At 41.5% G+C, this 13,955-nt stretch overlaps 1 protein-coding gene across 3 annotated transcripts in view; it reads left to right on the plus strand.

The window, feature by feature from the left end:
• CENPO (centromere protein O) overlaps positions 1-13,955 on the plus strand; it is a 15,324-nt gene that overhangs the window by 416 nt on the left and 953 nt on the right. Inside the window, exons 1-7 of one of the 3 annotated variants that reach the window (XM_010840565.1) lie at positions 1-54; positions 226-335; positions 1,846-2,003; positions 9,647-9,764; positions 10,439-10,698; positions 11,606-11,777; positions 12,587-12,750. In XM_010840565.1, coding sequence (XP_010838867.1) covers positions 290-335; positions 1,846-2,003; positions 9,647-9,764; positions 10,439-10,698; positions 11,606-11,777; positions 12,587-12,723 — 891 coding nt within the window. In that variant the 5' untranslated portion in view covers positions 1-54; positions 226-289 and the 3' untranslated portion in view covers positions 12,724-12,750. Of the gene's footprint in view, positions 55-81; positions 143-225; positions 336-1,845; positions 2,004-9,646; positions 9,765-10,438; positions 10,699-11,605; positions 11,778-12,586; positions 12,751-13,955 lie in introns of those variants that run through there. The other 2 variants (XM_010840566.1, XM_010840564.1) reach the window with 2 other exon arrangements.

A 13,955-nucleotide genomic window follows, 5' to 3' on the forward strand; every position in this document is an offset into this window, starting at 1 on the left:
CCCAGAGAGGGGATCCAGAGGCGTGGTGCCGCGGCAGCGCGCAGGGACCGGGAGGTAGAGGCCGACTCGCACCTGGGGATGGGCCGGGCGAGTCAGTGAAGGGGCGTCCTAGCGAATACGCTTGCGGTGTCGGGGCTCAGGGGTGCGTGTCTGCGTTGTGTGGGCCGGCCCTGTGGGTTTGTCGTGAGTGTGAATACATTCTTGGCATTTTCTTTTGCCCGCAAGGATAACGCAATTACTGGTGCATGGACAACTTTTCTAGGAAGGCCTTTGAAAATCTGAGGAGGAGATGGAGCTGGCAAATACTTTAAGACAAGACGGCGAGTCTCGCGGAGGTATTCAAAGGTTCACATTTAACTGCTGCTCCTCAAAATAATTCTCAGGCTGAAAGCCCGTTTCCCCTCTAACCTGAAGTTTGGGAGTAGGATGGTGAACTAAACTAACATGGAAGACTTAAAGGCAGCTGAGATCATTGGAGCAGGAAAAATGACTTTTATTTCTAAGCTCTTTTCCCTTTTTCGACCAGTAGGCTGCATGCAATAGTATGCTGCTGCTGCTAAGTCTCATCAGTCGTGCCCGACTGTGTGCGACCCCATAGACGGCAGCCCACCAGGCTCCTCCGTCCCTGGGATTCTCCAGGCAAGAATACTGGAGTGGGTTGCCATTTCCTTCTCCAATGCATGAAAGTGAAAAGTGAAAGTGAAGTCGCTCAGTCGTGTCCGACTCTTAGCGATCCTGTGGACTGCAGCCTACCAGGCTCCTCCGTCCGTGGGATTTTCCAGACAAGAGTATTGGAGTGGGTCGCCAGTGCCTTCTCCACAATAGTGTGCTAAATGTTCGTATTCAGAGCTGCAGTTCTAGCCAGTGAGCCTTCTTTTCTTCTCAGAACTTTTGGGAGGCCATTTCCCGCATTACTCCTGTGGAAGGGGCCTTGCCAGGCAGTAACCAGTGTTGGTGAGACCTGGGTTTGAGTCTGACTGTGTCATTATAAATATTGTTACCTTGAGCAAGCTATTTTACCTTTCTCTGCCTTGATTGCTTCATCTGAAAAAATGGAGGAAAATAATATTGTGGTGGTTGTGGAACTTAGGTAATTGTTTTGATGCTTTTCATTGAAGCATTTAGCAGATGCATAATGTATAGGAGATAAAAACGCTTTAATTCTTTACATGCTTTGCAAGTAAAGGATCTGGTGTAAGTGTCTTAATATGTAGGAAGTGTTCGCAGATGCTTCATTGCTAGAGTTGATTAGCATTTTAAAACTAGGACCTCAACTATATTGGTCTTTAGTCTCTTGGAAACTGAGATTGCCAGTTTCTGTCCGTTGGTGAGCTTGTTTTCCTGTCTAATGCCCAGTAGTTTTGGTGGACAGTTCCTTTTAGTGTGTGCCTTTATAGTTCTATGCTCCTGATACTTTTCAGGGCTTCAGAATACTCAAGTCTTTATGGATGTCTAAATCCAACAGTTACACAGTACCACTTTGGGAAAACTTGTGTAAAACCCAATTAAAAAAAACCTTTTTCTGACCCTGTTTTTCCTCTGGGTCACTATTATCACAGATAACTAAGAGTAGCTATATTTAGATGATTCCCTTTTTGAACAATGGCCTAGTAAGTAACCACTTGTAGGTCAGAACTTGTAGGTTCTGCCTAAGTGGTTGCTGACCATTGACTTCTTGTTGTCAGCTCCTCTAGTTTTATAAATTGTTGGCAATTGTTATCTACAGTTTAACTGACCACAAAGTTCTGGGGAAAGGGTCACCATCTGTTCTTCCCTGAAGTGCTTCCTGTTCCTGGACTTAGAAATCCTTAGCTTTGTTTGAAAGTTCCTTTTTACTTCCCGCAGGTGTTTTAGCTCACTTGGAAAGACTAGAGACTCAAGTGAGCAAATCCCGTAAAAAATTGGAAGAGCCACAGAATGCACAAGCTCTTGAAGCCAGGATTCATGAACTGAAACGTCTACGAGATAAGCTGAGGGCTGAAGTGAAACAGCGTCAAGCCAGAGTGAGTAGAAGTGTGATTGATATTGGCAGGCTTTCCTGGAGTGTAAAAACCTAACATGATCTGGGATAAGCAAATCTGAATAATAAGTTTTACCTGTGGTCTTAACTGGAGCAATTTCAGTCCTTGATCCCTCAAGTAATCACAGCTATAGAGTCAGCTGATATCAATATCATCTAACAGTTGGCAGGCCTTACTAATGGGTCAAGTGAATTCATCATAATCTCTTAACCTGCCCTCATGGACATGAGCCTCTTACCTTAGTTTCAGCCAGACTTGAGTCATTAGTACTTTTGTCATTAATACCATCTTTCTAGAATCATCTTTCACCCAACTTGAAACTTCACAGTAAACTTTGACTTTTCCTTCTTTTAAGCTTTCTCTCTAGCCCAGATCCAATTAGTAAAACCTGTCAAATTCTTTAGATTGTCTTTGTGCCCCTCCTCCACCTCCTCCTCACCATAGCTTGTGCATTATACACATGGGTCTTAATATTTACCAGGTTTTAGATGGCAGGATTATTGCAGTAGTCTGCTAGTTGGTTCTCTTCTAATATTTATATTTTCCAATACATTTTGCACAGCCAAGAAAATGTTCATAAAATACTACATTTTTCATTAAATTACAAGTTTTCTTGCTCAGTCACAAGCGTCCTCAGCCTTCCTTCTTTTTCTTCTCTTTCTCTTCCTTGTCTCCATTTCTTCTCTTCCTCCCTCTTCCCTTTCTTTTTTTTAGTAAAGAGAAAATATGTATCTATATATTAATATAGATAGATAAATACGTGTATATAGTGCACAAATCTAAAGATCCTTTTATAGAGATGAGCATACTCTGGTAAGTACCACACAAATCAAGGTGTAGACTATTACCAGTACCTGAGAAGTCTCCCTCCTCCATCCTCCTAGTCATTTCCTTCAAGGTAACACTGTTCTGGTTTCTGTTATCATAACACTGGTTTTACTTATTTTTGAGCTTTATATAAATGAAAAATGTATGAACTCTGTTCTGTCTGTCTTCTTTTGCGGATTGATTTCTCTATGAGGTTCATCCATTTTGGTGCATGCTGAGGTCTTTCTTGGAGAAGGCAATGACATCCCACTCCAGTACTCTTGCCTGGAAAATCCCATGGATGGAGGAGCCTGGAAGGCTGCAGTCCATGGGGTCACTCAGGGTCGGACACGACTGAGCAACTTCACTTTCACTTTTCACTTTCATGCACTGGAGAAGGAAATGGCAGCCCACTCCAGTGTTCTTGCCTGGAGAATCCCAGGGATGGGGGAGTCTGGTGGGCTGCCATCTATGGGGTTGCACAGAGTCGGACATGACTGAAGTGACTTAGCAGCAGCAGCAGCAGCAGCAGTGGTCTTTCTTAGCCACTGAACAGCAACAATGTATGTACTTATTTTATTTGGTTGTGCTGAATCTTTTAGTTGTGGCATGTGAGATCTTAGTTCCCTGACCAGGAATCAAATCAGGAACCCCTGTATTGAGAGCACGGAGTCTTGGCCACTAGGCCACTAGAGAAGTCCCCTGGTCATTCTTTTTTATTGCTATATAATTATTCCATTTTAGAAAATATACCACAATTTCTTTACTTATTGAACTGTTGGTGACATTTACATTATTTGGGTTTTTCACTTTGTGGGTATTAAGAATAATGCAGTATTCTTCATGCTCTTTTGATGTAAAAAGACGTACTTTTCTGTTGAATTGCTGGGTCACAGGGTACAAAGATTATCTGTAGTAAATGCTGTCAAACAGAATTTGAGACTGATTGTACCAATTTTACATTACCAGCAACAGTATATAGGATTTCCATTTTTTTCCATCTTTCCCAATACTTGATATTGTCAGTTTTAAAAAATTATCATTCTAGTGAGAGTATAATAGTAAGTCACTGTGAATTAATTTGAGTTCTTTTAATTAATGATTTTAAGTACCTTTTTTGGACACTTGAAAGTCTTGTGAAATGAACTTTTCAGAACTTCTGCAGAATTTTTATTGGGTTGTATATCTCTTATTGTAGAATTTTTTACACATTTTGGTTAGAAGTACCTTGTTTTGTATCTGTATTCCAAATCTTCTTTTAAAGACGAACTTGCCTTTTCACTCTCCTGTGACATCTTGTGATGATGAGGAGAAAGTCTTCATTTTAATGAGGCTTGATTTAAGAATCTAACTTCATGTTTCCTTTGAATAAATATCTGCCTAACTTAAGAACACAAAGATGTTCTGTGTTACTTTCTGAAAGTTTTTATTTTACTTTTTACTTTCAGAAATACAGTCCTTCTGGAATTGATTTTTGTGTAACATAGTGTGAAATAGAAGTCATACTACTACTTCTTTTAAAACAGTATTTATTTTGCTGCACCAGGTCTTGGTTAATGGCACTCTGGATCTGTAGTTGTGGCATGCAGTCTCAGTTGCAGCATTTGGGATCTAGCTCCTGACCAGAGACCAAACCCAGGCGCCCTGCATTGGGAGCGCACAGGCCCAGCCGCTGGACTGCGAGGGAAGTCCCTGAAGGTCACACTTGCTGTTTTTTTCCATATGGGTATGCAGTTCACTCAGTACCACTGCTTGAAGGTCACTCTTCCCCATTGATTGCAGTGGATCTTTGGGTCTGCTGCGGGCCCATCTTTGAATTGTTCTGTTCCATTGGTCTGTTGGTCTTTGTGCAGGTACCAGAGGTTTATTACTGAAAAGTTTTGATTCCTGTCGTTTAGGTCTTACTCTTCAGAATTATCTTGGCCATTCTTGGCCCCTCAAATTTCACATAAATTTGGGAATTGGCTGTCAGTTTCTGAAAAGAAACCTCCTTTAATTTTGATGGAAATTGCACTAAATCTATACATCCATTTGGAAAGAGTTGAAATCTTTTTAGTATTGTGCCTTCAAGTCATTGTACATGGCATATGTCTTCTAGTTTCTTGGGATGAATACTTAACTGTTTTTTAAGTCTTTTTTTTTCTTCTGTATGTGTTTAAAGTTATAAATTTCCCTCTAAGCATACTGTCTTAATCCACATGGGCCACAATAACAAAAATACGTAAACTAGATGGCTTATAAGCAACAAATATTTATTTTTCACAGTTGTAGTTGCTGGGAAATCTAGGATTATGACACTGGCAAATTTAGTGTCAGAGGACTTATTACTTCTTTTTAAAAGAATATTTTATTTTGGGCTGCACTGGGTCTTTGTTGCTGCAGTGCACGGACTCGTGGTGACTTCTTTGGTAGTTACGGCACACAGGCTCCAGAGCGTGGGCTTTGGTAGTGTGGTACTTGGGCTTAGTTGCTCTGCAGCATGTGGGATCTACCCAGACCAGGGATTGAACTTGCATCCCCTGCATTGGCAGGCAGATTCTTAACCAGTGGACCACCAGGGGAGTCCCCCTTACTACCTCTTTGATTGTGGTCTTCTCATTGTAACATCACATGGCACAAGGGGCAAGCTAGTGCTTTGGCATCTCATTTATAAGGACACTAATTCCAGACACTATAAGGACACTAATGAAGGCTCTCCAGCTATGACCTAATCACCTCCCAAAGGCCCCACCTCCAAATACCATCACACTGGGCATTAGATTTCAGCATGAAGTTTGAGGGACACAAATATTCATAGCACATGGCTTTAGCTGTATCTTGCAAGTTTTGATATGTTTTCATTATCATTTCAGTTCAAAATATTTTTGATTTCCATTGTGATATCTCCTTTGTCCCATCAGTTTAAGAAGTATACTGCATAATATCTAAAAATTGGATTTGTTAATTAATTTTTTTAGTTATTGATTTGTAGCTTAATTCCATTGTGATTGAAGAATATGACCCAGCATGTGGTGAATTTTGACAAATGTTCCATGTTCATTAAATGTGGATTTTACATTTTTGGGTACTGTATTCTCTCTGTATATCACATAGACCAAATGTGTTCATCATGATGTTCATTTCTTCACTATTTTACTTGTCAACTTATTAGTTGCTGGGATAAACGTGTTGATCTCCCACTGTGACTGTGGATTTGTACATTTTTTCCCCTTTCATTCAGTTTTGCTGTGTAGTAGGTACAGACAAATTTAGGATTGTTTTATCTTCTTGGTTGGTAAGCCTTTTATTTTTATGCAGCAACCTTTTATCATTATCAGCTATCCCTGATAGCTCAGTTGGTAGCAATGCAGGAGACTCCGGTTTGATTCCTGGGTCAGGAAGATCTGCTAGAGAAGGGATATGCTACCCAGTATTCTTGGGCTTCCCTGGTGGCTCAGATGGTAAAGCGTCTGCCTGCAATGTGGGAGACCCAGGTTTGATTCCTGGGTGGGAAAGATCCCCTGGAGAAGGAAATGGCAATCCACTCCAGCACTCTTGCCTGGAAAATCCCATGGACAGAGGAGCCTGATAGGCTACAGTCCATGGGGTCACAAAGAGTCGGACACGACTGAGCGACTTCACTTTCACTTTCCAGTATTCTTAGGCTTCCCTGGTGGCTCACCTGGTAAAGAATCTGCCTGCAATGCGGGAGACCTGGGTTCAATCCCTGGCTTGGGAAGATCCTCTGGAAAAGGGAATGGCTACCTGCTCCAGTATTCAGACCTGGAGAATTCCATGGACTGTATAGTCCATGGGGTTGCAGAGTCAGATGTGACTGAGCAACTTTGACTTTATCATTATGCAGTGTTCCCTTTTATTTTAGTTAAACTTCTTGCCTTAAAACCAACTTTGTTAAGTATAACTTCGACAGTTCTTATTTTTGTAAGTAGCGTATAGTTAGTTTTAATCCAGCCTGGCTGTCTTTGTCTTTTAATTATTTATCAACTTTTAATGATTCCTAACATATCTAGAAGAACTTCCCTGTTGCTCAAATGGTACAGAATCTGCCTGCAATATAGGAGATTAGGGTTCAGTCCCTGGGTCAGGAAGATCCTGTGGAGAGGGGAACGGCAATCCACTCGTGTTCTTGCCTGGAGAATCCCATGGACAGAGAAGCCTGGCGGGCTGCAGTCCATGGAGTCACAAAGAGTTGGACACGACTGAGCGTATTCATGGGGTCGCAAAGAGTCGGACACGACTGAGCAACTGAACTGAACTGAACTTAGCGACTAAAGCATGTAATGCAATATATCTAGATCTCCATATAACGCATATATCTAGATCTCCATCTCCATTAGTAACATCTAATAAAATAGATGTTACTATTTGTTCTTTGTTTCTCTTCTTTCTTGCTACTTTTTGTATTATTCCACTTCTGCATTAGCTTGTTAATTATATGACTTTTAGCATTTTTTTAGTGATTATCTTTGAGAAAAGAAAGTGAAAGTGAAGTCGCTCAGTCGTATCCGAATCTTTGCGACCTGTGGACTGTAGCCCACCAAGCTCCTCTGTCCATGGGCTTCTCCAGGCAAGAATACTGGAGTGGGTTGCCATTTCCTTCTCCAGGGGATCTTCCCGACCCAGGGATCGAACCCAGGTCTCCCACATTGCAGGCAGACGCTTTAACCTCTGCTTGTTTTTCTTACTAGAATATACTTTAGATTTGTACCTTTACCACTTCATAGATAATTATAGAACCTAACATCTTTTCTTTCCCACACATGCAACCTTTCATGTTATTGTTGTATGTAAATTCTACATGTGTTAAACTCTATGAAACACTTCATTGTACAGTCACTGTGCCTATAAAGTTACATACCTGTTTACCCTTTTCAGTGCTCTTTAGTACTGCATTTCCATGTTTTCATCTGGGATTATTTTTCTTCAGTTTAAGTAGGTCCTTTTGATACTATTATCAGTGTTGGTTTGCAGGAAATGAAAATTCTCTATTTTTGTCTGTCTGAAAGCACCCTTATCTCACTTTATTTTTCATGTTTAAATGGATATTTTTACTGGGTATTCAAATTATAGGTTGAAATTTATGTTCTTTCATACTTTAAAAACATTTTTTCATTGTCTTCTGGTTCCATAGTTTCTTTCAGATGTTAGTCTTACTATTTGAATATAATGTGTCTTTTTTCCTCTGGCTGCTTTTAAGATTCTATCCTTGGGTTTTAGCAGTTTCACATCATAATGTAGCTAGGATTGGTTTTCTTTCTTTATCCTGCTTTGTGTTATAGCACTCCTTAATCACTTGCAGTTTTCATTTGTTTGGAAAATTTGCCCAGTATCTCTTCAAGTAATGTATCTGTCTTGTTCTTTTTCTTTGTTTCTGGGGTTTCCATGTGTGGATTTTTTGTTCTTACTGTGATCTCTCTTATGTCTTTACTCTTCTTTAATCTAGCTATGAAAATATACCTATTTTCCACTTTTCTTATGTGTCCGGTCAGCTTTTAAACCCGTTGAATTCCTGATTTCTGTTAACTGTATTTTTTGGATTCAGGATTTTCATCTGATTCTTTTTAATAGATTCTAGCCCTTTGGTATGAATTTTCCATCCTTTAATCTGTGTTAATGACTATGTCTGATAATAACTCAAATAGCTGAATCCCCTCAGATCTGCTTCTGTTGTCTTCTTTTTCCTTCTGGTTTTTAGACATCTGTTCCTCTTTCCTGATATGCTTGGTAATTTTTCTTTTTAATTCAATGATGGGTAGTGTTTGAAAAAAAAAAAATAGGGATTCTGAACTATGCTGTCTTCTTGCAGAAAAAATTTCAGCTTTTTTCTGACAGGCAGATAGTGTAAGGGCACATCACTATCAACCAACTGAGGTCACCTGTTTCTGGTTTGCCCTCATTCGTAGAGTGTAGTCCTTTGTGGAGGCCTTACTTGAAAGCTTCGATGTGCTAGGACAGATGTGTCAAGATCCGTCTTCTTTGGCAGGCCCTGACCTCCACAGTCTGCTCAGCTTTTTAATTTTCAGCAGCTTCTTTCTGTTATGCCTGGAGGACAAGTGTCATGCAGCCTGTTGGGTTCCCATTTCTATATCTTGGCCCATAGGAAGTCTGCTCTGGTGACCTCAGTCTCCAGTCTCTGTTGCCCTGGCGCTGCGAGACTGCTGCAGAATCTAGCCTGCAGCCTTCTGTTTGGCCTGTATGCCATGTGATAAAAATCAACAGGACTATGAGGAGGAAAACCCAACTAACTTCCGCATTCATCTTTAGTCTTCAGTCTGGCTATTTTGGTGGTTCTCTGATGCCTTTGGGCCATTTTCTGTTTGTTTACTTGCATGATTGCTTATTTCTTTTCGGTATTTGCATCAGCTTGGGTAGTTGTCTCAGAAGGAGTTAGTCTGATAGCATCTACTGGGTTGTAGCTCACAGTGTGCAACTTATAATCAGTATTTCTCATCCTGGCACTTAAAAGCCTGCACAGTCTGACCCAACTTTACCAGCTTTGCCTCTTTACAGCTGTTTTTGCTTACCCTAGGCTTTCCTTACCTCTTTTTCTTTCTCCTCTCACAAGACTATACTGCAGCCAAATGCATTGTTCTTCAGGCCAGCATAGTTTCTACTTCTGATTCCTGGTACTGTATATAACCCACAAGATTCTTCCTCTGCTGTGAATTCATAGCACCAGCTGGCTGGCCACAGTAGCATTTCTTCACTCATAACCTAATAAAAAAAATACTCTGCATTTACATTTTTCCCATGTAGGTGAGGGCATGGGACTTCTATTATGCCTCTGTACCCAGATAAATCTGCTACATGTCTTGCAGGTTAAAGCATCTACTGCCAATGTAGAACCTGACCAAATATTAGAGATTAGTGAGCAAGAAATTTTGGAGAGAAAACAGGAAAACATGAAAGCCATTCTGCAGGCATATCGTTTTACAGGTATAATTTTTTCTCACTTGTTTCAGTCTGAGTCTCCTGTCTAGTGAGATAGTTTGCAAGATGTATTATTAGTCCTGGACCTATTTCATTAACACTGAATTTTGCCCCCCACCCCCCCGACATACACATGCAGAACTGGCATGCTATTCATAGGCAGCTTTACCTGCAAAACTGGCCCCTGTGCAGCAGCAGATTGGTTGGTGACTGGCTTAGCCTATTCATTGTAGTGATTCAACATGTGCTAGACCGTGTGCTCGAACTTCCTTTACAGCTGGTTTGCTTGATGCCACTGTTCAAATAGTTTGAACCCCTCAAGTCTCTGTTTGACCATTAAAATAAGGACTTACTTACCTATTATCTGTATCATAAGAGGATTATGAGAAGACCTGAGTACTACCGTAAGTTACTTGACACTCAGGAAAAAAGGAGCCATAGGTAAATTGAAAATTTCAAAATCTCTTCTTCAATAATTTGATACTTAGAATGTTTTTTCCCCCCACAATTCTGTGGTTTTAAGAAAACAAACTCAGTGAGTCAAAGTCAGAAGAAAGAGTCTAGACATTCGTTCAGTGAGCATTTGAGCCCATGGTGTGTGTACTGGGTGGAGTTGAGGAGTGTGGGATGCACAGATGAAGCCTTTGCCTCATGTCCCTTAAGGCACTGTCTTGTCCCAGGGATCAGCGGGAAGCTGACCAGCCGAGGAGTCTGTGTCTGCATCAGCACTGCTTTCGAGGGGAACCTTCTGGATTCCTACTTTGTGGACCTTGTCATGGAGAAACCACTTTGGATACATCACCATTCAGTTCCAGTCTTCATTCCCCTAGAAGAGATATCTGCAAAATACCTACAGACTAATACTCGGCACTTCTTGTTTGTTCTCTGGGAATACCTAAATGCTTACTCAGGGAGGAAGTACCAGGCAGATCGACTTCAGGTATCTGTGATCTTATAAAGCATTTTGGGAGCCCAGATAGATTTGAAAGAAAGGGACATGTTCTTTTGTACTTTAGATTGGTTCATAATTCCAAGCCAGAAGTTTGACTGTTGCCGTCCTAATGCCCATTTCCTATTTACATACCAGCTGTTTTCCACCTCGTCTTCTGCTGAAGCTCTGGATGGGTACTGGTGAAGAGATTATTTACTCATGAATGGTGATTCTCAGGCTTCTATACTTCTTGACCCTTCCTTCCTCTCACAAAGTGGTAGGGTACAGTTGCTTTATTTTTAATTCAGTGAAGGCCCAGTAGATGACCTGCTGTGTGCCAGGTATCTTTGCTGAGCCTTGGGAATAGGTGCAAAGCAGAATAATGGTTTCTGAAAATACCATAGAGGAATGCTGTCCATCTTTGACTAAGCTCAGGCTTACATTCTTAGGGTTGTAACTGAGCTAGGGTTGCAGTAAAAAGCGGGGGAAAAAAAGGAAATGAATACAAGCAGGAAATAAGTGACTCTTACAAACTTAACATTTCTCTGTGCATTTGGAATGACCGAAGCTTCTGGTTATCAGTTAGATACTGACATGTGAATGTAGACATGAAGCATTTCAGCCAAACGTGTGACATCCCCTGAGTTCTTAGCAGAAATAGTGTCTCCCCAGCCTCTGGCCATTGACTTAGTAAGTGCTTCTTACAGGCCTTCTAGGCTGCTACCAACTCTTAATTATCTTATAAATCTCTCTCATTTGTCCTTTTTTCAGGCCTTTCTCTATCCTTCATTTATTTCTGAGATTTAATTAATGGGCCCTGTTTTGGTAGACATGTTTGATGCATCATAACCACTTATTGCCTTGGAGCTGTAATTGTCATATACTTTGTGTCTCTTTTGATCCCCATCCCCATTAGAGTGACTTTGCAGCCTTTCTTGTGGGGCCCTTGCAGAGAAACTCATTGTGCAACTTGCTGTCATTTACTTACAAAGTGAAGCCGGAAGGTCAGTCCTTCCCCTTTTGTGCTAGACTGCTGTATAAGGACCTCACGACAACCCTTCCAACTGACGTCACAGTTACTTCTCAAGGTAAGAGGAAGGATGCCTCCAGGAAGAAATTATAATATGCTCTGTGTTATTCACGTGATTGAAACAGAGTGAAATAGTGAGACTATATCAGCTGGTCCTGTTGAGATATTATCTTCTGTTTCTGTACTGTGAACAGAAAAATACAGAAAAGATACCAATAATATCTGCCCTATTTCTGTCAGTTTTCCTCTCCTCTTTGTTAAGTAGTAAACATAATTATCCAACTTTTTCTTTCTCCTTTGCTCAGTCCACCGCCACCAGAGTTCTTTCAGCTTACGATTTGTTTTCATTGGAAACCCCTCTTAGACAGGTGATGAGGTTGCGTCATAGGGTCGCTGTGGTGGTGAAAGCCTCACTTCACTGTGAAGCCAAATAGATGTGACAAGTCGGCATACCCTTAGCTCTGCACAGACCGGTCTCTGAATGGGAATTTTTTAGCTATGGCCGAGATTTCTGTTGTTAAATGTAACATAATGGACAATAACAAGAAAAATGATAAAATGTTTTTAGGAGGCAGGTTTCACATCATAGGTTTCTAGATTTCTCTGGGCAGAGTCTAGGCTTCCCTGGTGGCTCAGAGGTTAAAGCGTCTGCCTGCAATGCAGGAGACCTGAGTTCGATCCCTGGGTCGGGAAGATCCCCTGGAGAAGGAAATGGCAGAGTCTGTGTTTCTGGTCTCAAAATTTCACTGGACCAGTAAGGGGCAAGGCTGTCTCAGCTCCAGACCAAAAACGAAAAAAAAAGCTCCACTGGTTCCAAATATTAGCGCTGTGAGATTGACAGATCCTGTCTTTTTTTTTTTTTTTCAGGAACAGAAGCTTTACCCAGCACATGGGAAGAACAGCGAGCAGCCCATGAAAACCTGTTTTTTACGAAGCCCCTACATCAGGTGTTTACTTCATTTGCAAAAAAAGGAGAAAAGCTGGATATGAGCTTGGTCTCCTAGAATATTTTCTTTGGGAACACATCAGAAGTGAGTAAATGAGTACTGACCACACTTGCGGGCAAGGTCCTGGGAACTGAAAACTGTTGAAAGGCTAAGACTCCTTTCCTGGGAACCATCCCTGGAGTCAGAACAGACACCCACTTTATCAAGGATGGTCAGGGGCAAGTTTCAGTCTATTGACCCTGGCATTTTGGACAGGTCTCCAAAATTGCCTGGTCACTTACTCCAGTGCTCAAAATCATCTCTTCTTTTTGAGATATTAATCACACATTTTAGCTGAAAATGAGATTTTTTTACAGAAGGCATTTTGTGAGAGAGGGAGTATTACCATTTAATTATGTAGCTTTTATGAAACCTTCAGCTAACTTTGTCTCACTTTCCTGTCTGTGACTTTTGAGAAGAAAGTTCTTAGAACTCTCAGGGTTCATGATATGATGTGAATCATATAGTTAAGAGAAGTGTGGTTGATTCTTGGCCACTGCTTTACAAAGAATGTGGTGTGAGTACTATGGATAGAGTAATTGGGGCTGCATGTATCTCATATCGTTTCCTAAAACATGTTGGGAGAGCACTGAATTTATTGAGTCAGCTCATGATCAGAAGTCTACTCATACCTTGATCATTGCAAAGGAAGTAGACCCCTGTCCTTTATCTCTTCCCTTTTCTGTAAGCTCCAGGCCCTGGCCATGCAATTGTCTTCATCCTCTCCTAGTCCAGTTAGTGAACCACTTCTCCACATAACCATGGCCTCCGCTCTGCTGGCTTTTTTTGTTCCTTGCCATGGGAGTATGTGCAAGGCCAGTGCATGGATGTGAAAACCTGTCACTTGCCAGGTCACAAAAAGGAGTCATCACTACCCTTACTGTCCAAAGCCCTGAGCTGTATTCTGGCCTCACTCTAAAATGGTCCTGTCCTAGAGCTGATGGCCAGGCAGTAAGCTGCAGGTGTGGGTGCCACAGGTAATTCTGGGAGGAGCACAGGGGGATGGTCGAGCCAGCTTGGACCACCATCTAGAAGGAAGCAGCCTAAGAATGAGAGGGAGGTGTTAGTTTAAGTTCTTGCCTTCCAGGCACACGGTAAGGACCAGTGTATCAGGATCAGTTCAGTCGCTCAGTCATGTCCGACTCTTTGCAACCCTATGAACTGCACCACGCCAGGCCTCCTTGTCCATCACCAACTCCCAGAGTCCACCCAAACCCATGTCCATTGAGTCGGTGATGCCATCCAACCAT

The sequence above is a fragment of the Bison bison genome, unplaced genomic scaffold, assembly GCF_000754665.1.
Source record: "Bison bison bison isolate TAMUID 2011002044 unplaced genomic scaffold, Bison_UMD1.0 scf7180017864145, whole genome shotgun sequence".
NCBI classification, from domain to species: Eukaryota; Metazoa; Chordata; class Mammalia; order Artiodactyla; family Bovidae; genus Bison; species Bison bison.